A 24,247-nucleotide genomic window follows, 5' to 3' on the forward strand; every position below is an offset into this window, starting at 1 on the left:
CTTCATTTCCAGTTTTTATTAAATTATGTATATGATTCAATCTTTGGTTTGCTGCTTGCAAATATTTTATACTGTATGAAGCCAGCTACAGTTGGGATGAGGGAAGATACAGGCATAGGGAGCTCTGATATCATGAGGAACTTTGTAGTTATAAATAGTTCTCTTAAATGTTAGTTTTTTCACAAGGTTAAATTCAAATGTTATCAGGTATCTTCCTTAAAGAATTCTTCAGGAGATTCATCCCAAGGCCTTTCAGTAATTTTTTTTTAGGTCCTTGTCTCCTTGGAAAGACTGGTGGACACCATCCTTCTTCTTATCATCAGCTCCTGTTGATAAGGGGTGCAAGTGCATCTAGTCTCTAAACTATACTGCACCATAATGCCAGTGTTATCTAAGCCGCTCCCTTGCTACAGACTTTCGGTGACTCGCTGGATAAGGTCCAAACTCCTCTGAATGGCACACCAGGCTGCAGAGCCACAAATCTTTCCCAACATCAGCTCTTATGACAGTATACCCTCCATGTGTTCTTCTTTTTTTTTTTTTTTTTTAAGATTTTATTTATTTATTTGACAGAGAGAGATAGCGAGAGCAGGGACACAAGCAGGGAGAGTGAGAGAGGGAGAAGCAGGCTTCCCACGGAGCAGGGAGCCCGATGCAGGGCTTGATCCCAGGACCCAGGGATCATGACCTGAGCGGAAGGCAGCCACTTAACGACTGAGCCACCCAGGCGCCCCTCCCTCCATGTCTTCTTAATTCTCTCCATGAGTCCTATGTTTTAGCCCTCCAGGATTGCTCAGTCTTGGAACATACTCAGCTCTTCCTTCCCTCCCCCTTCTTTAAGGTATAGGCATTGTGGTTTTCATCTTTGCACACCTAGTTACTTTCACACAATTAGCTCCTGACCCATGAGACACCATGAGACAAAAATGGGAAAACACAAGTGCTTGCTTTGTCCTCTAGTGCTAATTAAAAACATAAGTGGAAAACTATAGGTATGCAAATGATAAGAAAGAGAATGAAAACTGTCCTCTTAAAATACAGTTATTTATTTCTCAAACTGAATAAATGAATCTGATACTTATGAAAATGAAGAATGCTCAGAGGCCCTGGATACCAGAAAAGTGAAGAATTTGTGCTATAAACTTTTCATGTTCTACCTCAGAATGAACTGTATGTTCATCATGTAGCTCATTACTGACTTTTAACAGCTATACGGTTCCAGATTCCAGTCTTGCCTTTCTTTTGAATATTAAGGAAATGTTTGGTAAAAAAAAAAAAAAAAAATGCCTACGATCTTCTCTCTCTTTCAAAAGGCTGCATGTTATCTTTTCTTTCCCTTTCCTGGAAAGCGACAGCATAGCACAGGAGAATCATTCAGTCCCGGATGGGGCAGGAGCAGGTGTTAGATTCTTTAACCAAATCAGCAGTCACTTCATGAGAGCTCATTCTCCTTAGTGTGAGAGGGATTTCCTCATGTGTACAGGGAGGAAGCTAGAATATATGATCTCCGAGGCCACTTCTGACTCAAATTGTCCACAATTTTATGCCAAGAAAAAAAAATACTTCCAACTGGGGATTGCGACCGCTCTCGCCAAAGAGCATTGGCTTGCAAGTATGTGGGTTCTTGATGCAGCCTTTATTTCACTTGTATTAGCACTTCTTCCCAATTCTCCCAGCAGAGAAGGAAGTGATGTGAATTTCATGTATCTTTCACCACTTTTATTACATGTTTCCTATTTCTGATGAAATATTTGAAATGAGTAGGGGAAGAAAAAATAAAGTGCAATTTGGGCATTTATTTCTGGATTCATTTTTCATATTTTATGCCCCTAATTAGAATGGATCAGTAAGAATAAGGCATATTTATTGAAACTTGAATTTTACTGATAAAATAAGTGACATTTTGTGCCATGTCTCCGCCTGTGATAACGATTCAGGAATGGTTAAAGATGCCTTATTTGGGTAGTTCAGACTTAAACTTAAAATGGTTAAAGATGCCTTATTTGGGTAGTTCGGCAATCCCCAGTTCAGTTACCAATTATTGAGTCAAACAGGAACATGCCACTTAGTACCTTCATCTACTTATTTAGGAAAAAACAAATAAGTTGGTTAACAGCAGATATAGCAGCTGTTGTAGGGGAAAAAAATAAATATTTCTGAGTGCAATTACTTAGCCATGAACACAACCATACTTTTAGTTCCTGTTAATTCTCTATCTTATAAGCCATTATCAGTCCATATTGGCCCCATTCATTTTAACTTACGTTTAACTGTTGTTTAGAATATATCTTATTAATGACACTTTAATTTATAGTTTCTGCTTACTCAGTGGAAATAAATACTCCCTCCATTTTTTATTTCTCTCAATTTGCCTTTTACATTCCCCTCTCTTCTTGTCACTGGGGTGGCTTTGACTGCCTTTTGCAGAGGATGTTTGTGTGTCCGCGTGAGCGCTGTCCGTAAGCGACCTCATTCAAGTGCCACCTTCTGCGTTTACTAGCTAGCTCTTTAGAGGCTTCGGATCTTCTTCAACCATAAAGAATGTTTTTAAACAATCCAGAAAACAAAGCACAAGCCAAATACAGTTAACAATATTCCTCCGTAGCTATTATTCATAACAAGACAATTAGAGAAAATTAGAGAATCTGCCTCTGGAATGAATCGCAAATCATCAATAACCCTTTGGAAATTAGAAGACAGAAAAATCCTTGTGGCAAAATGTGTTTGTTGGCATTTTTTTAAAAAGTCATTATGCATTCTATGGGCCTCTTTACTAATAATAGTTATAGTATCAACAATAAGATAAAGAAATAAAGTAAATATGTAATCTGGGAACTCTAAATTGTGTTTAGCATTCATGAACTATGCTTCTACAGTAAACAGCATCAAGACGCAGGAAATGAAGTAAAAGAAATCTTTGACAAGGAAAATTCAACTTCTAAGAATCCTGCCTCTCCCACCCACCCCCCATCAGCCATTTAGCCATCAACCTTATTACCTTAAGTATCAGCACACAAACAAAAATAGTACATCAATTTTGCTCAAGTCCCACACAACAAATCCAGTGGATATTTTTCTTGTTCAATTTAACTTGACTGTCAGCAGCAACTGACACCATTGACCAAACTTACTTTTCTGATTTTTTTTTTCCCCTTAGCTTTCAAGAAGCCCTATCTTTCTGGTTTTCCTTCTACTGCCTTCGCCTTTTCTTCTCAATACCCTTTGTAATCTCTTCTTTCTGTGATCTAGAAAATAAAGTTTCAATTTCAGTGTTTCGATTCTTAGACTCTCTTCCTTTCTTGATAAATATTCACTTGGCAGGTTAACTCATTAACTTATAAAATACAATCCAAATGTGGTTTTCCTTTAAGGTCCAGTCTTTCTGCCTCAGGATAGGCATCATCATCCAGTTTAAACACCAGAAACCTAAGAGTCTCCTTAATACCTTCTGTTGTCTCACCTGACAAATTCAATCCGTATCACTTTTACTCACTGCATATTGCTCACTTCTCTCCACATCCCTCCAGTTCTAACACCTCAGTCCTCTGCCTTTCCTCGTGCCTAAACTACAATGGGCTCCTAACTGGTCCCCCACCATGTGTTCTTGCACCTGACCTACTTATCTCAAGTCCATAGTCTGAGGGGTTCTTTTAAAAAGAAAGATCTCAGCAGGCGATGCTCCTACTCAAACCCTTCAGTAGATTCCAAAGGTTGTATGGATTGAAGAAAGAAAATCTTTAACATGAACAATATGGCCCTATAGACGCTGTCCCTTCTCTTCCACTCCAGCTTAATCTCACTCTCATTTCTCTCTCTCTGCACTCCAGACACACTAGCCAGTTTCTAGTTCCTGGACTTTTGGTTCCTAATCTCCTACCACAGGGCCTTTATAGATGCTCCTCTTTCTAACTGAAACTTTTTCCCAATCTCCTTTCCCCTCACTGACTTCCCTAGTTAATTCTAATTCATCCTCCAAATTTTAATTCCAGCTTCTCTTCCTCGGTGAAGCCTCCCTTGACCTTGTACATCTCCCTATGTATCTCTTTGTAGTGCTGATCACATTCTAATCTGACATCTGTGTGTGTAATATTTGTCAATATCTGCTTCTCATTAAACTCCAAGATCATTTAGGGCAGAGATACTGTCTATTTGGTTCCCTTTTTCATCTCCAGAGCCAAGTACACTGCCAGACACACAGCTCCTGAATACCTATTTTGTTGGGTGAAAGAATGAGAGGGTGAAAGCATTTTATACATTAAGTTACCCACCCAAACTGAAGTGACCCAGCTATCAGAGCCCCTTATTCCAACAGCCACCTGCTTCCCTGTAGTACAGGCACAACCCTTTTTCAGAGCTCAGGTTATTGGACTGTTGGCTGAAGGAGTGCTGTTTCTGACTGAAGTAGAGAGAGCAGGGCAAAGAAGGGAAAGACGAAGGAAAAACCAAGTGAGTATAAAACAATGAGACCAATTCTAACAGCCTACCTTGGGAACTAGTACCTAAAACAACTCAAAAAATAATTTCAAAAATTTAGGAAATCATGGCATCATTTAGAGAAGTCTTTTTTGAAAGACATTTCTCTGGATATGTTAGTGCAATTTTTGTTTTAAAATTTATCTTATTACATATTTAACAGTAAGTTGTTACAAAATAATTGCTAAAGGGAGGTAAGGGTGAAAAGAGTCATGGTTCTTATGACTGCTCTTTCTAATGCCTGCATTAGGAAAACTGGTCTTTTGTTTGTTTTCATCATTAATGTCATTAAATATGTCTATTAATGAGTCTGTTCAGGTTTGGTCAAATTAAAGCTTTGAGGCTTTTTGACATTATGTAAACGGGGGTTATTATTGAAAAATTCAGCATCATCAAGCTTCAATCGACTTCTAGGAAAGTTTTTTTTTTTAAACTTTATTAGATTGCCTTTACTAAATTACGATGTTTATGCATGACTGATGGAGATGGCAGAAGCTTCTATTTGTTCCCCAGAATTTCTTTTTCCTTTCTTATATAATAATATAACGTTTATCTGGGCACATGCTTGCCCAGGTAAATACTGCACTTCCTGACTCCCTTGAAGCCAGGTGTAGCCATCTAAGTACATAACCAATGGCTGGCAGCATGGCCGTAGAAGGGATATGTGCACATTTCTGATCATGTCCTTCAAAGAAGGATGGAGTTTCTCCTTCACTGACTTTTTTCTCTAACTGGTTGCAGTAAAAACAAGGGAGTGAGGGATGAACCATCTAGGACCATGAGGAGGAAGGACAGCAGTGAACCAAATAGAGCCTGGATCCCTTAATCAGATTGCCTAATTCTAGGCTTTCGTGTTGAAGAGAAACAGGCTTCCATCTTGTTTAAGCCACTGGCATTTTGGGTCTCAGTACCACGATAGCAAAACCTACATTCTAATTGATTTATAAGATACGTGCCATTTAATTTAAAATTTTAGAAAGAAAAAACAAACTATTTTCTTCAGTTGCTACAAAAGCCAGTTTGGGGAGCAGTCTCCTCATTAGAAACTGGTGTGCCATTCTAAATCACAGTGATTACACTTCATGAGTAGTTATGAGAGCTCACAATATGGTATTTAGAGAAAAGGGAATTAATATGTACTGGACATTTTGCACATTTACTCATTTAAACTCTTAAATAATTTTGTCAGTTAAGTATTATTAAGGTCCATAGCTAATGAGTCCTGGAGCAGGAATTTCAACACAGGTTTCTCAGATCTCAAAACATTTTTTCTTATTATAATATCATTTTCATGTTATGTAAAGAGATGCCACAAGTCTGAATACTGAACCAATAATAAATATAACATATTTGAAAGGAGTGTTAAACTGCATTGTTTTATATTTTCGTATTTACTTTTGCATTTGTAGTCAGATATAGGTTGAAATTCTAAGAACTGAGTCACTCAAAACTTAGAAAAATTAATTTGACAAAGAAAAACATCTCCTTTATCTTACCCTATCCACTTACTTAGATCATTCCTTTAACTGCTTATAGTTAAATACTCATAAAGTTAAAAAAAAAGAAAAGGCTTTGTGTAACCCCGGCAAGTATTTGCTTTGCTCCTTTACCTGTCATTTTCTCTACAAGCTGCAGTAGGAAATTTTGTTTAAGAGATGTTATGTAAGCTATCAAATTCCCCTTTATATGGCTATTTTGGCTCACTTTCATGGCACACATTATGAACAACGGAACAGACAAAGTGACCTTTCTTTTCCTAGTTAAACTTAAACAAGCATAATAATTTGTTATAATGAAAAGAACATGTTTTCAGCTCAACCGTTGACTTTCCTTTTAGATATCTGAAGGTAAAGAGTAAAATGGAATCATTTAATGGGCTTTGTCTCCTATAACATTTTACAACCCTCCTATGGTTATTTCACTCAAGTTGTTTCTCTTGCTCATCGAGGTACTTTAAAACTATTACTGTCTTTCTCTACCAGATCTGTAACATTACTTTAATATTCTGTGGCCAGCCTTACAGATTTCATCACCCACTGTCAATGCTTAAAACCCCTCTTCTTTGCCCGCCTCTGCTGTGAAATCTGGGCAAGCCAGATTCTCACATTTTTAACCACCCATGCAGCTAGAGTTTTCACGTAAGAGTTTTAGGCAATGAGACACAAGGGGACATCTTTGGAGCTTTTGCTTTTGTGGTTAAAAAAAGAATAGATGTTATATGAAAACAATGAATCGTGGATCACTACATCAAAAACTAATAATGTATTGTATGGTGACTAACATAACATAATTAAAAATAAAAAAAGGAATAGATGTGACTGACAGTAGACCACTTTACCATCCCCTTTCCATGTATGCCCCTTTCCTTTCACTTTCTGGCTAAACATATGATGTTTGGAATTTCAGTGTCCATAACGAAACCGTGGGACCATAATTTATTCTTTATTCGAACACTGTGTCAGATTTTATTCTTTTCTCCATGGCTAGAATGTAGTATTAAGTACAGTGTGTTTAGAACGTAAAGGCGTAAGTTAAAATTCTTGATGTCGCGCTTACTAGCTCTGCAGTTTCGGGTATTACTAAGTTTTTTGTACCATAGTTATCACATCTATTAAAAAAGGCATTTAAAAAGTCTACCATGCAGGAATGTTATAAAAATTAGAGACAAATTATGTAAAGCCTAGCATATTCTAGGTGCCCAGCATTTAGTTAATATTACTACCTCAACTCTTTTGAGTCTGTTTCACTGTATAGACTTGTATTACACTTGCAACATATAGCCTTTCGTACCAGTCCAAACATCTGAAGTATCTCCTCACTGCTTCTATTATATGATATTGTTCTAAAATCCTGTTAAGGACAGTCTCTCAATGCAGTCATGCCCAAGCAGTGTTGATGCCCCTTATTCAAGAAAGGGGCACATCAGACTTTTTAAAAGGGTGCTGCTATGTAAATGGATACTCATCTCAGGGAATTCAGCTTTGTGTAATGAATATTTCCTGATTTGTTTTTATTTATTTTTCTGGTTCATTTTTTTCCTGGTTTGTTTGTATTTATTTAAACTTTTATTTATTAGAAATTACAGATGCAAATGTATTTGTAAAAAATAAAAGAGATTATGTGTTTGGTTTTGGTTTGTGTTTGGTTTGTGTTTTTCAAGGAATTGTCCATTTCATCTAACTGGTCAAAATTATGTGTGTGGACTTGTTCATTGTACTACCTTATTATCCTTTTGATGTCTGCAGGGTCTGTAGTGATATCTCATGTTTCATTCATGACATTTGTCATTTGTATCTTCTCTCTTTTTTCTTCAGTCTTGCTAGAGGTTTGTCAGCTTTACTAATCTTTTAGAAGAATTATCTCTTTGTTATCTTGACTTTTTTCTATTTTATGTTTTCTATTTCATTGATTTCTGCATTATAGTTATAATTTTCTTCTTTCTGCTTGCTTTCAGTTTGTTCTAATTTTTTTGTTGTTGTTAGGTTCTTGAAGTGGGAGCCCATTGTATTTACCTATATTTTTTACTTGCTATGTTCTTTCTTCCTTCTTCATGTTCCAGGATTCTTTCTTTTATCATATTCTTACTGTTTAAAGAACTTCTTTTATCCATTGTTGTAGGGTACATCTGCTGGCAGCAGATTTTCTCTTTTCCTTCATTTGAGAATGTCATGATTTCCACTTCATTCCTAAAAAATGCTTGTGCTGGGCGTAAGATTCTTGGTTAATAGTTCTCTCCTTTTAATTTTTGACAAATAGTGTGCCACTTCTTTCTACTACTACTACTATGTTTCTAATTGTTTTTATCCTATAGGGTAAGGTATTGTTTTCTCATTCAAATTTTTTTCTTTGTCTTTAATGTTCAGAAGTATAACTATGATGTTTCTTGGAATGGAATTCTTTGGCTTTACCCTGTTTATGGTTTGCTCAGTTTCTTCAGTCTGTACGTTTATCTCTTGCTAAATCCAGGAAGTTATCAGCCATTATCTCTTTGTGTATTTTTTCATGCCCATCCTCTTTCTTCTCTCCTCCTGGGATTCTGATCACAGGAATGTTAAATCTTTTGTTATAATCTCACAGGTCCCTGACACTGTTTATTTTTTTTTTAGTTTTCTTTGTCTGTTGTTGAGATTGAGTATCTTTCATTGTTGTATCTCCAAGTTCACTGATTCTTTCCTTTGCCCCTTGCATTATGCTGTTGAGCCCATCCACAGGAGGTTTTATTTTGATTATTGTATTTTTCAGTTCTAAAAATCCCAATTGATTCTTTTTTATACTTTCTATTTCTCTGCCGAAACTTTGTATTTCCTTGCTGAAGCTTTTTTAAAAAAAATTATTTCAAGAATTATTGTATTTGCTTGTTGAAGCATTTTATCATGACTGTCTTAATATCTTTTCAGGTAATTCTAACATCTTTGTCCTCTAGGTATTGACATTTATTGATTGTCTCTTTTTATTCAGTTAGAGGTCTTCCTGGTTCTTGGTATAACCATTGATTTTCTATTAAAATGTGGACATTTTAGTTGTATTTAAGTAGAAGAAAAGGAGAAAGTACAACTACTCCATCTTCTCAGAAGTGGAATTCCATAATTCTAAATATCTTTTAAAGCAGATATTTTATATATTTTTCTCTTTTAGGAAGAAATACTTATTATAATAAAGTTGTTTATCGGGAATAACTATATATATATACACACATATATATGTATCCTCAGATTCAGATAGAGTGATTTATAAATATGTATATGAATAATTTTTTTAAAAGTACATTAATTAATCCCACATTTCCTCACATGACACTGAAAGACTTCTGGAAAAAGTTATATATTTATTTCATATGTACAAAGTTATTATTTTGTAGTATCTTTCTGTCATAGCTTAGTTTTTTCTGAATTCTTTTTCTAATATTCTTGATAGGTATAGATCTAAGCAAAAATGCATATGTATATATGTTTATATTATTTATATATACATAATTTTTCTTATAACCAAATACCAGTGTCAACATAATTTTATCATTTCATTCTACTCTAATTTTCACATGCTCCTTAATAACTAAAAACTTAGGATGGTTGTAAGTGTTGCTGAATAAATGTTAAGATACTCTATTTTAATCTCTTTATTTGAACAACCATTTTATCAATCTCATTAAGTATGTTTTAGGTTGCACAATTTATTTTAAGGAGAGGAAAATTTATGGCATTTTTGAATTTCAGTGTCAGTGTTTAGAAAGGATGTCTATTTGTGTCCTTGAAATTTAAAAATAAGCATAACTGCTCATATCAGATTTTTCTAGTTAGGATATCTTCTGGGGAGAGATCCTTTGGGGATTATCTTTAATAGCCATTTCTGTGATTTTTCATATATTTGTTTTGTGTCCTATACCATTTTTTTTGTAGGCATAATAATAGTAATATAATTGTGAAATGGAAAATAGACGTGATTCAACTAGTTATGGTAGACTGGAATATTAAAAGGTATCTATATTCTTTCCTAATTAAATAATTGTCCACATGGTGAAGGTTTTTTTCTTCTTCTGATTTTAAAGACACTGCTACTGCATTTTTTAAATTCAGTGTTATAAGTGGTAGCATTTCTCACATTAAAGTGTCACAGTGCCCCAGGGGAAGAAATGGTACTTCTCAGATTCTTACTGGGAACTCTTGCTGTTTTGAGTTCTCATCTGTGTCTCAGAATCTCAGAACTGGAAGGGATCTCAGAGGTGGTCTTATGCCTATAACTTATACGTGAGTGTGGTGATTCAATGACACACCAATCTGTCCATATTAAATCTTGTATACTTTGGGGAAGAAATACTAAGTCTATCTCCTCATACAGATATCATTAACTAGATAATAACCTATGCAGAACTCTCGTGGCCAATGGCACAATTTTTAAAAAAAATTTATGAACTAATGTTATGATTTTAATATTCTCATGGTCTCTTTCATTAGTTTGTATAGCTGAGACATGTTCTTTTTTAGCTTTAGTATACAGAAAGTGTAAATATATTGCCAGTAATGTAAATAAGCCTAATTTAATCCACATAATAAACATTTCCATGTTAATTATTATAGGCCTTAAACAACTCCTTGTTTCTCACAGGATGAATTACAAACTTTTTATTATATATACAAAACACTTTTTGAAATGCCCACTTCCTTCTCTCTCATTCTTCTGCAGTTTTATGGAAATTCCTAAAATCCTTAACCAGATCATGCTTTATGATATCTCCATGACTATATGCAATTTGTTCCTTTAGTCCAGAATGCTCTTTATATGCATGGCAATCTCAGTTTAGCTCATCTCCCCTATTCAGCCTTTTCTGACCATTTCATCCTGTGTGGAATTGAGCTATCTCCCTTTTGCCTGCACTGTACTTGACCCATGAAGATTTCCTATCATAGTACCTAGAACTCAATTCATTGCCCATATGTAATTAGATGACCATGAATTTCTTGAAGGCAGAACTTATTGTTGACTCTCCTCCCTTTAAAAAAAAAAAAATGTTCCAGAGCTAATGGCCTCACATAGCCCATAGCCATAGCATGAAGAAGATTAACGTTGTTTTTGCTTAGCACTCTATAGCTATAAGTTGAGAAGACTTTCATCATCTCTCCGCACTTTTAAGGAGGACTTTTAAAAATCCAGAGAAGCCTGAACCACTTTATTATTTAAGGCATGCAGATTTATTGAAAGAAATAGAGTAACAAAAATGTCTTTTTTTTTCAATCCAGGCATTTAATTTCTGTGGCTGTGTATTGGTAAGAAGTCTAATTTTATTTGGAAATCATACAAAAATCTTAATTAGGAACTTTTGTTCCACAAACCTCTCTCTACTTGATGCCTTTGTTGATTGGCCCACCTCCTCAGATACAGTTATCTGTGTCTCAAGTCAAATTGGTCACAGTCAGTAGCTCACAAAATACAATTTTAAAAGAATGGCAGGTCTGTAATGGGTTTGCCCCCGGTAGTATGAGTCTACATGGCTCATCCGAAAATGCTCAGTCTAGGGAAATAGAGTAGACATATAGTTATTCTATAGCTGGGGGCAGGGGGAGACCAAGATGAATATTCTCCCTCATTTTAACACAGGAATGAAATAATCAATTCAAAACTGTACCATTTCCGATCTTTAAGTTGAAAAACCAGACTCATCATTTTATTACCTCATTTATTAAAATGTAACATGTATTTTAACAGAATTTATTTTTGAAACAAATTCTAGTGTTATCATTGATCTGCTGTAATGCTTTGTTAAAATTAGTAAATATTTAAATAAAGTTATTCACCCAGACACAAAAGCTTTTATTTATTGCATCTATTTTTCCGTTGTTTTAATAACTGACTTTTAGGGGCACCTGGGTGACTCAGTTGGTTAAGCATCTGTCTTCAGCTCAGGTCATGATCCCAGGGTCCTGCTCAGTGGGGAGTCTGCTTCTCCCGCTCTCTCTGCCCCTCCCTCAGCTCATGCTCTCTCTCTCACTCTCTCAAATAAATAAATAATTAAAAAAAAAAAACTGAGTTTTAGTCAAGCCCCTAATGTTTTGTACTTTTCAAAAGAGGTGTCAGTCTTATTAGAAATATTAACCAATATTTACTCCAGCTAATAATTTTTATTATGTTGCACTAAGATGAGTTTCTATGTAAATAATTGAACTAAGAAAAGTTTCCTTTTCATTTGAAAACAGAAAGACATTGATGAACTTGATGATATTCTTACATCCATATTCAAACGTGAGATACCATATTATGAGTTTCGATCATTCCAACCTGAAATTGATCCTCAAAAAGAACGTGAGTATTTTCCAACTGCATCAATTATTCACACTGTGTAACGATTCAATAAATATTATAGCCAAGAATAGAGCTGGCTGCATTGCTGATTAAATGTTTTAGACAATTCTCATCCCCTGGCAAGAGAGCACATTTGTAACAAACTTCTAAAGGTCCATTTGGTAAATTGTTTTATCTTAAGCCCTAAAAATGTGCCTAACTTTTAAAATCAGCAAACCTGCTTCCTGATTTCTATTCTAAGGAAATTTTTGGACAATTGGTAATAGAGATTGTTGATCATAGCTTTACTTATAATTACCGAAAGGAGAAATAACATAATCTTCCAAGCCTAGGTAATTGATTAAATAAATTTTGGCACATCCGTTAATGCAACCATCATAAACAAATTTTATTATGAATTGATTTGTTGGCCGGAGTGATGCTTTGATATATGCTTAAATGAATAAAAGCAGAGTACATAGTAGTAGATCGAGTGTGATCTTCTGCTTAAAACAGTAATGGGTTTAATAGTATATATGTATATATATGTATACACATATTATATATGTAAAATAGTATATATAGCTTATATATATAAATATATATGTATTTATTTGTGTGTGTGTATATATATATATATGGTCTGGACAGACATGTACCTGTTAACAATAGTTATGCAATTTCAGGTATTACATCTTTTTTTCATTTTACTTAATCTGTGTTTTCTACAATGACTGTGGGGTTTTTTTGTTTTTATTTTTTTGTTTTTTTTTAAGATTTTATTTATTTTTGAGAGAGAGATTGAGAGAGAATACGAGTTGGGGCAGGGGCAGAGGGAGAAGCAGACTCCTTGCTGAGCAGGGAGCCCGATGCAGGACTCAATTCCAGGATCCCGGGATCATGACCTGAGCCGAAGGCAGATGCTTAACGATTGAGCCACCCAGGCGCCCTACAATGACTGTGTTATTTGTGTCATAAAAAGAAATATATAGGGCTCCTGGGTGCCTCAGTCGTTAAGCGTCTGCCTCTGGCTCAGGTCATGATCCCAGGGTCCTGGGATCGAGTCCCACATCGGGCTCCTTGCTCAGCGGGAAGCCTGCTTCTCCCTCTCCCTCTGTCTGCTGCTCCCCCTGCTTGTGCTCTCCCTTTCTCTCTGTCAAATAAATAAAATCTTAAAAAAAAGAAATATATACGTATCAAGAAAAATTATAGAGGAGCTACTACAAGAAAAATCATACTTCTAAATTTTTTCATGAGCTCAGCAGTATATTTTCAAAATTGCCTGTTCCTACATAGTTTGTTGACAGACTGCTTATAATTTGCTTATATGCCCACCATGTGCCAAACACTATGATAGAGACGTAATGGTGAGTAAGACAGGCATGAAGCTAAAGAATATGAGAGGTCGACTATAGGTATACTCTAGGACTATTTAGCAGAGGCTTGTTCTGTAGAATTTCTATGCTATTTCAAGCAGTTTTATCCTCAGGCTGGCAAGCCTCAGGGAAGCAGGAAGAAAAAAGTAGGAGTCTAAAGTCATAGCCAATTGTGATTTACCTAGGTATTCAAGAACCTGTAAGATGTTTACATTATGAGTTTACATTATGTGGAAAGGTTAATAATGGGCTAGTTTTGAATAAGGAATCTGGTGAGAGTGGTAAAAACTTACTTTATTGCCCATATACATTTTAACAATATATAACTCACTAAGGTTAGACATTAAGTTAGGCTAGAAAAGGAACATAACGTGATTTCTCACTGGAGACACTCATCATATGATTGGAAAACAAGATAATATATAAGTCATAATAGAAAGAAACAATGTACTAAACTCTATGGAATTGATTATATCAACAATAGAATTTTAGAGAAAAGCTATGTTATTTTTCAGGACGTGCTTCATAAAGGAGGTAGGATTTTACCTGGGTCTTGAATGATGTGTTCCAATAAGGAAAGAGAAAGGAAACAGGAATTCTAGGCAGGAGAAAGTGCATGGAAAGGTATGAGGATGGAATTATGACACAATTTTTCAAATTCCTTCAGCATTGCATTTATTTAGGTTTTTGGTAGGAGAATTGTGGAATTGGAGAGAATGGAATGGTCGCTAATTTATATGGGTTAAGAATTCTAGCTAAGTTTAAAAGTGCTTCTCAGTATCTTATTTAGGTTATAGAATGTGAATGTTAAAGTCGGAAAGGATGGAAAAGTTCTGGTCCCTTGTTTTCATAGAAAAAGAATTCTGGATGTGTTCCTGATACTGTGGATAGAGTTAAGCTTCTGCTTTTCTAACAAACTTCCAGGTAAAGCTGGTGCTTGCCAGTCCCAGATCTTTCACTGAGTATCAAATATTTAGATCAGTGGTTCTCAAATTTGGTGCATATTATAATTAGCTGTGGAGCCTTTAGAACATTTGATGCCTAACCGCCACCCCCCGCCCCCAGTAATGATGAATCTGCTCTCAGTACTTTTTTAAAGTTTTCCAGGTGATTCCAATGGGCAGCCACATTTATCAGCCCCTTGTTTCTTCAACATATTACAGATTTCTACAGCAAAATAATTCATCTTCGTACTGATCTTTGGCATAGAGAAAATACTATTCTCTCTTTACAAAGGTTAGAAAATTAGTAGCATATGAAAGTTTTGAACCATTACTAGAATTTAATGATCATCACGTGTTTGGAAAAGATTTTTATAAAACAATTACATTTTTAAAAAGAAGCTAAAAATGGAAAGTTCAATATAATCTAGGTAATTCATTCAGAAACCTCATTGCTGGGTATTGTTAGATGACAGATGCTATTAAACCTGTAACAGAAGCAAACAAGCCTCATAACTTCAGGCTTTCACCCCTAGTGGAAGTACAGAATAACAAAATACAAATCACAGAACAAAAATACACAAGATAGACATGAATATGACTGAACTCATGTTTTACTTGCCTCCTTGACCTCATAATCCTGAATCAGTGTCAGCTTCAAAAAGCTGGTCTTACAGACCTTGCAGCTGTATTTTCATAGTGTTCAAGTTAAACTGATGATAACATTTGAGAGGCCTTTACACACAAAGTGGAATTAATTGAGCAAGAGAATTTGAGTTGTTAAGGAAGTTCTATAGAAACATTTCTAGAGATGATCTGAGAGGTAAGTTCAGCAAACAGTGAATCGGGTATAGTTCCAGATGTCTCTCCCTGAAGACAGTTCTACAATTGTTTGGTGAAATGTTTTATTTATTAAATATTTATTATTTATTACTCTATATTTTAGCTGAAATAAATTGGAGGTTAGGACACTGTGGAGAAGATAGTCATAAGGAATTGGTAGGGTATATTTGGGTATTGACCTACCCTAAGGGTGAGCCATGGAATTACATACCAATACCTATGGTTCCTTTTTTTTTTTTTTTTTTTTTTATGGTTCTTTAAAAATATGATGCTAAATGCTATATTAATCAAAACTGTTATATCATTGTTCCATCCTCTTTTCTTTTCAAGTTGACTTTGGTAAATTCTGGGTTTAGTTCCCTGTCACTTCATTTATAATAAGTAAAATGCTATTCCATGTCATTATGCCTTGGCCATTTTCACTCCTGTCTACCAATAAGTTTCCTCATTTGGCTTTTTTTCCCCCAGGCAAGCAGCGTTGGGGTGCAGGATTATAGAGATAAGATAGAAATTATATAAGAAACCATATCTACTTTAGTGTTCTCTTACCCTATAATGCTTTATCATTGATTTAAAATAATGTTTCCATTGATAAGAATTTTCCATAGGAAAAAATTCTCCCTAGGAGTAGAATAATAAAAGGTTTCTAAAAGAACTTGATTATGTTTGTGGAATGTAGGACTTTTGAACACAATAGTCATAGAAATAATTCATGAACAACTTTCCAGTGTGTGAATCACTGGGGACTGTGAAATCAATACAGGGTATTTTAACAGGCAGTTTTCTACTGATACACAAGATACTAGAATAAGGAATATCAGAGTACATTCCTTAAAGTAAGCGTGAGTGTGATTTTTGAGCAAATTCTGTTTTGGTTGTTGATTTATGTATAAATGGTATAGGCCACTGTGAACTCGGTTTGAAGGTAGAGAGCTCAGTTGCCAGACACCACTGCCTTAATTAGCCCCTCTGCAGCTCTCCCCTGTTCCGAGTTTCAAGCCCTCTTCTGCAGAGTCTTGGAAAAGTCTTGCAGCACATACATGAATTTCCCCAACTTCAGAACCCTTCCAAAGACTGGGGTAATGAAGAGAATCTCCGATCATGGGTAGGAAAAAAATAAAAAGCTTGGCTTGTTTTTAAAAGAGGCTACGCAGTGGCTAGTTCAATCACCAATGGCAGTTATTGCTCATGAAAAAGGAAACTAGGTTACTTTGAGGCAGATTATTTACCTTCACCCAGGAAAGAGTACTGGCTTAATTGAGCCCATCCCAGTTTTTAGTTTATGTCAAAACGTATGCATTTACAACAAGTAGCAATATCTTAATCTAACAGAAGACAGTATACACTCACTAGTGACAACTGAAAGTATTAACTAGGAATATATTATCTCCATATACATCTACAAAATGTAGAGCATATAACTGAATATTTAGTACCATTGTAGTAGTCACTGTAGCTTTAAGATTTGTCTTAAATTTGTATTATGTCTAGGTTCACAGAAAATAGCTCATTTACCAAGTAGAGGAGAACCAAATCCTCTTGGGTTGTCTCTTTTTATATCATCAAATAATTTAAACATGCAGAAAAATATAGGGAACAATACAAAAAACACCCTTGTATCCATCACCTAGCTTTGCCAGATCTTAACATTTTGTCACATTTGCTTCAGATCTATTATTATAGCTCTATATGGAAAGACGAGTTTCTGCAATCTTTTATTCTTTATAAACTTTATATATACAGTTGAATTTTTCTACATTTCCCTCTTTGATTCCACACACTTGAAAAGGAACTACTTTAATTAAATTTCTTTTTTTTAAATTTTTTTATTGTTATGTTAATCCCCATACCTTACATCATTAGTTTTAGATGTAGTGTTCCATGATTCATTGTTTGTGCATAACACCCAGTGCTCCATGCAGAACGTGCCCTCCTCAATACCCATCACGAGACTAACCCATCCTCCCACCCCCCTCCCCTCTAGAACCCTCAGTTTGTTTTTCAGAGTCCATCGTCTCTCATGGTTCGTCTACCCCTCCGATTTCCCCCCCTTCATTCTTCCCCTCCTGCTACCTTCTTCTTTTTTTTTTTTCTGAACATATATTGCATTATCTGTTTCAGAGGTACAGATCTGAGATTCAACAGTCTTGCACAATTCACAGCGCTTACCAGAGCACATACCCTCCCCAGTGTCTATCACCCAGTCACCCCATTCCTCCCACCCCACCCCCGACTCCAGCAACCCTCAGTTTGTTTCCTGAGATTAAGAATTCCTCATATCAGTGAGGTCATATGATACATGTCTTTCTCTGTTTGACTTATTTCACTCAGCATAATACCCTCCAGTTCCATCCACGTTGTTGCAAATGGCAAGATCTCATTCCTTTTGATGGCTGCATAATATTCCATTGTATATATATACCACATCTTCTTTAGCCATTCATCTGTCGATGGACATCTTGGCTCTTTCCACAGTTTGGCTATTGTGGACATTGCTGCTATAAACATCAGGGTGCACGTACCCTTTCGGATCCCTACTTTTGTATCTTTGGGGTAAATACCCAGTAGTGCAATTGCTGGATCATGTGGTAGCTCTATTTTCAACTTTTTGAGGAACCTCCATACTGTTTTCCAGAGTGGCTACACCAGCTTGCATTCCCACCAACAGTGTAGGAGGGTTCCCCTCTCTCCGCATCCCCGCCAACATCTGTCATTTCCTGACTTGTTAATTTTAGCCATTCTGACTGGTGTGAGGTGGTATCTCATTGAGGTTTTGATTTGGATTTCCCTGATACCGAGCGATATTGAGCACTTTTTCATGTGTCTGTTGGCCATTTGGATGTCTTCTTTGGAAAAATGTCTGTTCATGTCTTCTGCCCATTTCTTGATTGGATTCTTTGTTCTTTGGGTGTTGAGTTTGATGAGTTCTTTATAGATTTTGGATACTAGCCCTTTATCTGATATGTCATTTGCAAATATCTTCTCCCATTCTGTCGGTTGTCTTTTGGTTTTGTTGACTATTTCTTTTTTTAAATTAAGCTTCTTGATGATCATTCCCGTGCAGTTCATCTTTTTTATACATACGTTTGTTTCCATAGTTTACATATACTGTTGTACGATTTTGTGTATTTCATGTAAATGATAACCACATTTTTTTTCCTTCAACTTACCATTTTTTGCCCAATATAATTTTTTTTCTATTTATACATATATATGTAGATCTAGGTCATTTATTTGAAATATTTTATAGCATTGTATTGTTTGATTATATCCCAATATGTATCTGTTTCCTATTAATAGATAATAATGTTTCCAAATTATTTATCATTGAAATTAATGCTGCAGTCAACATTCTTACATATGATTTCCTATGCATATGTGTGATAATTTCTCAGGAGACAAAATTACCACTAGAATTTCTGAGTTAAACAGGTATGTGCTTATTCTATATGGCAGATATTTGCAAATTTCTGTGGAAAATATTTGTACCAATTTATAATTCCACGAGCAGTGTTGTGCCATTGCTCCACATCTTTTCTATATTAAGAATTGTGAGGGAGTTTATTTTTGCCATCTGACAGGTGTGAAATGATATCTCAGTCTTTAATTAATATTGTTATTAATATAGTGGTGAATCTTTTCTTTTGTTTATTTACAATTTTCTTTTTCTTCAGTGAATTTCCATTTAATAGACTTCATGTATTTCTATTGGTTGCTATCTTTTTCTTATTGAATTTGAGATTTTTTTCTTTTTCAGTTTATATTCTTTATAGTAGCTATTTGCTAGTTTTATACATTGCAAATATCTACTTAATTGGTTGCCTGTTTTTTAGTTTATATGGTATTTTATGTAGGCATATAATTAAGTTCATTATAAAATTGGTATCTATTAGAACTCATCCCCACCTCATTCTTAAAATTATCTTTGCTCTTCTTCCTCCTTTATTTGTCCTTTGATATTTAGGATCAGCTCATCATATTCTATTAAAAACTCTAATAAAGGGGTCAGTTAGGTGGCTGCCTTTGGCTCAGGTCATGATTCCATGGTCCTGGGATCAAGCCCCACATGGGGCTCTCGCTCAGTGGGGAGTCAGCTTCTCCCTCTGCCCCTCCCTCCACTCATGGTCTTCCTCGCTCTCTCTTTCTCTCAAATAAATAAATAAAATCTTTAAAAAAACTCTAATAAAATTGAAATAAAGTTATAGATTAATTTGATAAAAATTGCCACTTTTATCATACTTAACTCTCTCTGGCCATAAGCTGATAGTTTATTTATTCTTTCACCCAGGAAGAAATTTATTTATTTGGGTCTTTTTATTATATCTTTCAAAAAATATTATATTTTTATAAAATTCTTAAAAACTTTTGTTAGATTTATTTCTGATTATTTTATGGCTTGACACCATCAAAATTATTGCTTTAAAATTATGATTTTTAATTATTTTTGACTGTTCCTTTCCTTGATACCTATGGGATTGAGCCATGAATCTTATAACATATTATAGCTCTATATGGAAAGAGGAGTTTCTGCAAATGAGGAATTACTATTCTTACTCCCTGAAAAGAAAATTAGGAATAGGTAGAATCAATATCAGGGATATTTTACAAAAACATTTTAAATTAAATATCTTCCCAAAATATAAATTTTGTAAAACATGAAGTTGTATGGACCTTTTCAGTTTTCTTTTTTAAAATTTAATTATTTTATTTGAGCATAGTTGACACACAATGTCACATTAGTTTCAGGTGTACAACATAATGATTCAACAAGTTTGTACATTATGCTGTGTTCACAAGTGTAGCTACCATCTGTCTGGATACATTGCTATTACAATACACTGACTATATTCCTTATGCTATGCCATATTCATTCCATAACTTGGAAACTTCTATTCATTTTCATTTTAAATCACTTGAGAAGAAAATCAAAAGCAATGAAAAAAATCAGTCTGAAAGGAAAATAAATGGTCAAGATTATTCCTTATTCTGGGATAAGAAGTAATAGATGGTAGGAAAAAAAAATACAGTCATGTAAACTCATTTTAAATTAGTTACGAACACATCACTGTTTAGTAAATACACTAAATTAGGGACAGATTTACACATAACACACTATCAAAACATGAAGTGTTTGAGTAAATTGGAGATTTGGTATGTAAATTGACTGTAAAATTACAGATTTTTCCACTTCATTTTCTTGGTAACTCAATCTACAGGTATATAGATTTTCACATCTTCTACCAAGGACATTCTTTAGCATATTCTCAAGTTAATTTCATGAACTGATGGTTCACTTTGTATCAAATAATAATAAAATAAAACAACCACTTTGAATCCTTTAAAATGTTTTCCATTTGAATAACCAAAAAAAAGAGTTATTCCTTTAGTATTATACTACTGGTATTCACTTTTACAGTGTTTCTTTGAAGATTCTATATTTCTCCTGGTGAGAAGTTTGAAAAGGTATACTTATAAGCATCATAACTGTGATTGGAGAATGTACATTTTTTTGAAAGCAAAAAAGATAATGTTTATACCTGGGCCAAAATTTGGCCTTCCCCACACATGAATTATTCCCCAGACAAGGAAGTACCTCTGGCCTTGAGTCCATAGAGAGCATAGGTAAGAAAGAACGGTATGTCCTACAGAATCAAAGAAAGCTCCCTGGCCTCAGGTTATATCCTAACATTGTGAAGATAGGCAATATGCTATGTGGAGTCCAGCAACCATTTATGAATGGTCAGCCCTTCACATTTCAACAACATTTGTAATTCTTTCCTCGTTATGCCCATATCTTTTTTTTTTTTTTAATTTTATTATGTTATGTTAGTAACCATACAATACATCATTAGTTTTTGATGTGGTGATCCACGATCCATTGTTTTCGTGTAACACCCAGTGCTCCATGCAGTACGTGCCCTCCTTAATACCCATCAATGGGCTAACCAATCCCCCCTCCCCGCTCCCCTCTAAAACCCTGTTTGTTTCTCAGAGTCCATAGTCTCTCATGGTTCATCTCTCCCTCCAGTTCCCCCCCCACTCATTTTTCCCTTCCTTCTCCTAGTGTCCTCCATGCTATTCCTTATGTTCCACAAATAAGTGAAACCATATGATAATTGACTTTCTCTGCTTGACTTATTTCACTTAGCATAATCTCCTCCAGTCCCATCCATGTTGATGTAAAAGTTGGGTATTCATCCTTTCTGATGGCTGAGTAATATTCCATTGTATATATGGACCACATCTTCTTTATCCATTCGTCTGTTGAAGGGCATCTCGGCTCCTTCCACAGTTTGGCTATTGAGGACATTGCTGCTATGAACATTGGGGTGCATATGGCCCTTCTTTTCACTACATCTGTGTCTTTGGGGTAAATACCCAGTAGTGCAATTGCTGGGTCATAGGGTAGCTCTATTTTTAAATTTTTGAGGAACCTCCACACTGTTTTCCAAAGTGGCTGTACCAACTTGCATTCCCACCAACAGTGTAAGAGGGTTCCCCTTTCTCCACAACCTCTCCAACATTTGTTGTTTCTTTCCCTGTCCATTTTTGCCATTCTAACTGGTGTAAGGTGGTATCTCGATGTGGTTTTGATTTGGATTTCTCTGATAGCTAATGATGATGAACATTTTTTCATGTGTCTATTAGCCATTTGTATGTCTTCTTCAGAGAAGTGTCTTTTCATATCTTCTGCCCACTTTTTGACTTGATTATTTGTTTTCTGGGTGTTGAGTTTGAGAAGTTCTTTATAGATCTTGTATACCAGCCCTTTATCTGTAGTGTCATTTGCAAATATCTTCTCCCATTCTGCGGGTTGCCTCTTTGTTTTGTTGACTGTTTCCTTTGCTGTGCAGAGCTTTTTATCTTGATGAAGTCCCAAAAGTTCATTTTTGCTTTTGTTTCACTAGCTTTTGGAGATATATCTTGAAAGAAGTTGCTGTGGGCGATGTCAGAGAGGTAAGTTACTGCCTGTGTTCCCCTCTAGGATTTTGATGGATTCCTGTCTCACATTGAGGTCTTTCATCCACTTTGAGTTTATCTTTGTGAATGGTGTTAGAGAATGGTCGAGTTTCATTCTTCTGCATGTGGCTGTCCAATTTTCCCAGCACCATTTATTGAAGAGACTGTCTTTTTTCCATTGCATGTTTTTTCCTGCTTTGTCAAAGATTATTTGACCATAGAGTTGAGGGTTCATATCTGGGTTCTCTATTCTGTTCCATTGGTCTGTATGTCTGTTTTTGTGCCAGTACCATTGCTGTCTTGGTGATCACTGCTTTGTAATATAGCTTGAAATCAGGCAACGTGATGCCCCCAGCTTTGTTTTTCTTTTTCAACATTTCCTTGGCGATTCGGGGTCTTTTCTGATTCCATACAAATTTTAGGATTGTTTGTTCCAGCACTTTGAAAAATGTCTTTGGAATTTTGATCGGGATGGCATTGAAGGTATAGATTGCTCTGGGTAGCATAGATATTTTAACAATGTTTATTCTTCCGATCCATGAGCATGGAATATTTTTCCATCTTTTTGTGTCTTCTTCAATTTCTTTCATGAGTGTTCTGTAGTTCCTAGAGTATAGATCCTTTACCTCTTTGGTTAGGTTTATTCTGAGGTATCTTATGGTTTTTGGTGCTATTGTAAATGGAATCGTTTCTCTAATTTCTCTTTCTACAGTTGCGTTGTTAGTGTATAAGAAAGCAACTGATTTCTGTGCATTGATTTTGTATCCTGCCACATTACTGAATTGCTGGTTGAGTTCTAGTAATTTGGGGGTGGAGTCTTTTGGGTTTTCCACATAAAGTATCATGTCATCTGTGAAAAGAGAGAGTTTGACTTCTTCTTTGCCAATTTAAATACACTTTATTTCTTTTTGTTGTCTGATTGCTGTTGCTAGGACTTCTAGTACTATGTTGAACAATAGTGGCAAGAGTGGGCATCCTTGACGTGTTCCTGATCTTAAGGGAAAAGCTCTCAGCCTTTCCCCATTGAGGATGATATTCGCTGTGGGTTTTTCATAGATGGCTTTTATGAACTTGACGAATGTTCCCTCTATCCCTATACTCTGAAGAGTTTTAATCAGGAAAGGATGTTGTATTTTGTCAAATGCTTTTTCTGCATCAATTGAGAGGACCATATGGTTCTTCTCCCTCCTCTTATTAATGTGTTCTATCACATTGATTGATTTGCAAATGTTGAACCACCCTTGCATCCCGGGGATAAATCCCACTTGGTCGTGGTGGATGATCCTTTTAATGTATTGTTGGATCCCATTAGCTAGGATTTTGTTGAGGATTTTGGCATCCATATTTATCAGGGATATCGGTCTAAAATTCTCCTTTTTGATGGGGTCTTTGCCTGGTTTGGGGATTAAGGTAATGCTGGCCTCATAGAAAGAGTTCGGAAGTTTTCCTTCTGTTGCTATTTTTTGAAACAGCTTCAGTAGAATAGGTATTATTTCTTCTTTGAATGTTTGGTAGAATTCCCCAGGGAATCCATCAGGCCCTGGACTCTTGTTTTTTGGGAGGTTTTTGATCACTGCTTCAATCTCGTTACTGGTTATTAGCCTATTCAGGTTGTCAATTTCTTCCTGTTTCAGTCTTGGCAGCTTATAGGTTTCCAGGAAGCCCTCCACTTCATCCAGATTGCTCAGTTTATTGGCATATAGTTGTTGATAGTAATTTCTAATAATTGTTTCTATTTCCTTGGTGTTAGTCGTGATCTCTCCCTTTTCACTCATAATTTTATTAATTTGGGTCCTTTCTCTTTTCTTTTGGATAGGTCTGGCCAGTGGTTTATCGATCTTATTAATTCTTTGAAAGAACCAACTTCTAGTTTTGTTGATC

General features: G+C 35.4%; 1 protein-coding gene across 1 annotated transcript in view; it reads left to right on the plus strand.

Annotated features, from left to right (window-relative positions):
• BANK1 (B cell scaffold protein with ankyrin repeats 1) overlaps positions 1-24,247 on the plus strand; it is a 307,032-nt gene that overhangs the window by 111,390 nt on the left and 171,395 nt on the right. Inside the window, 1 exon segment of the mRNA XM_032398831.1 lies at positions 12,162-12,267. Coding sequence (XP_032254722.1) covers positions 12,162-12,267 — 106 coding nt within the window.

This window comes from Phoca vitulina, unplaced genomic scaffold (genome assembly GCF_004348235.1).
Source record: "Phoca vitulina isolate PV1807 unplaced genomic scaffold, GSC_HSeal_1.0 scaffold3, whole genome shotgun sequence".
Lineage (NCBI taxonomy): Eukaryota > Metazoa > Chordata > Mammalia > Carnivora > Phocidae > Phoca > Phoca vitulina.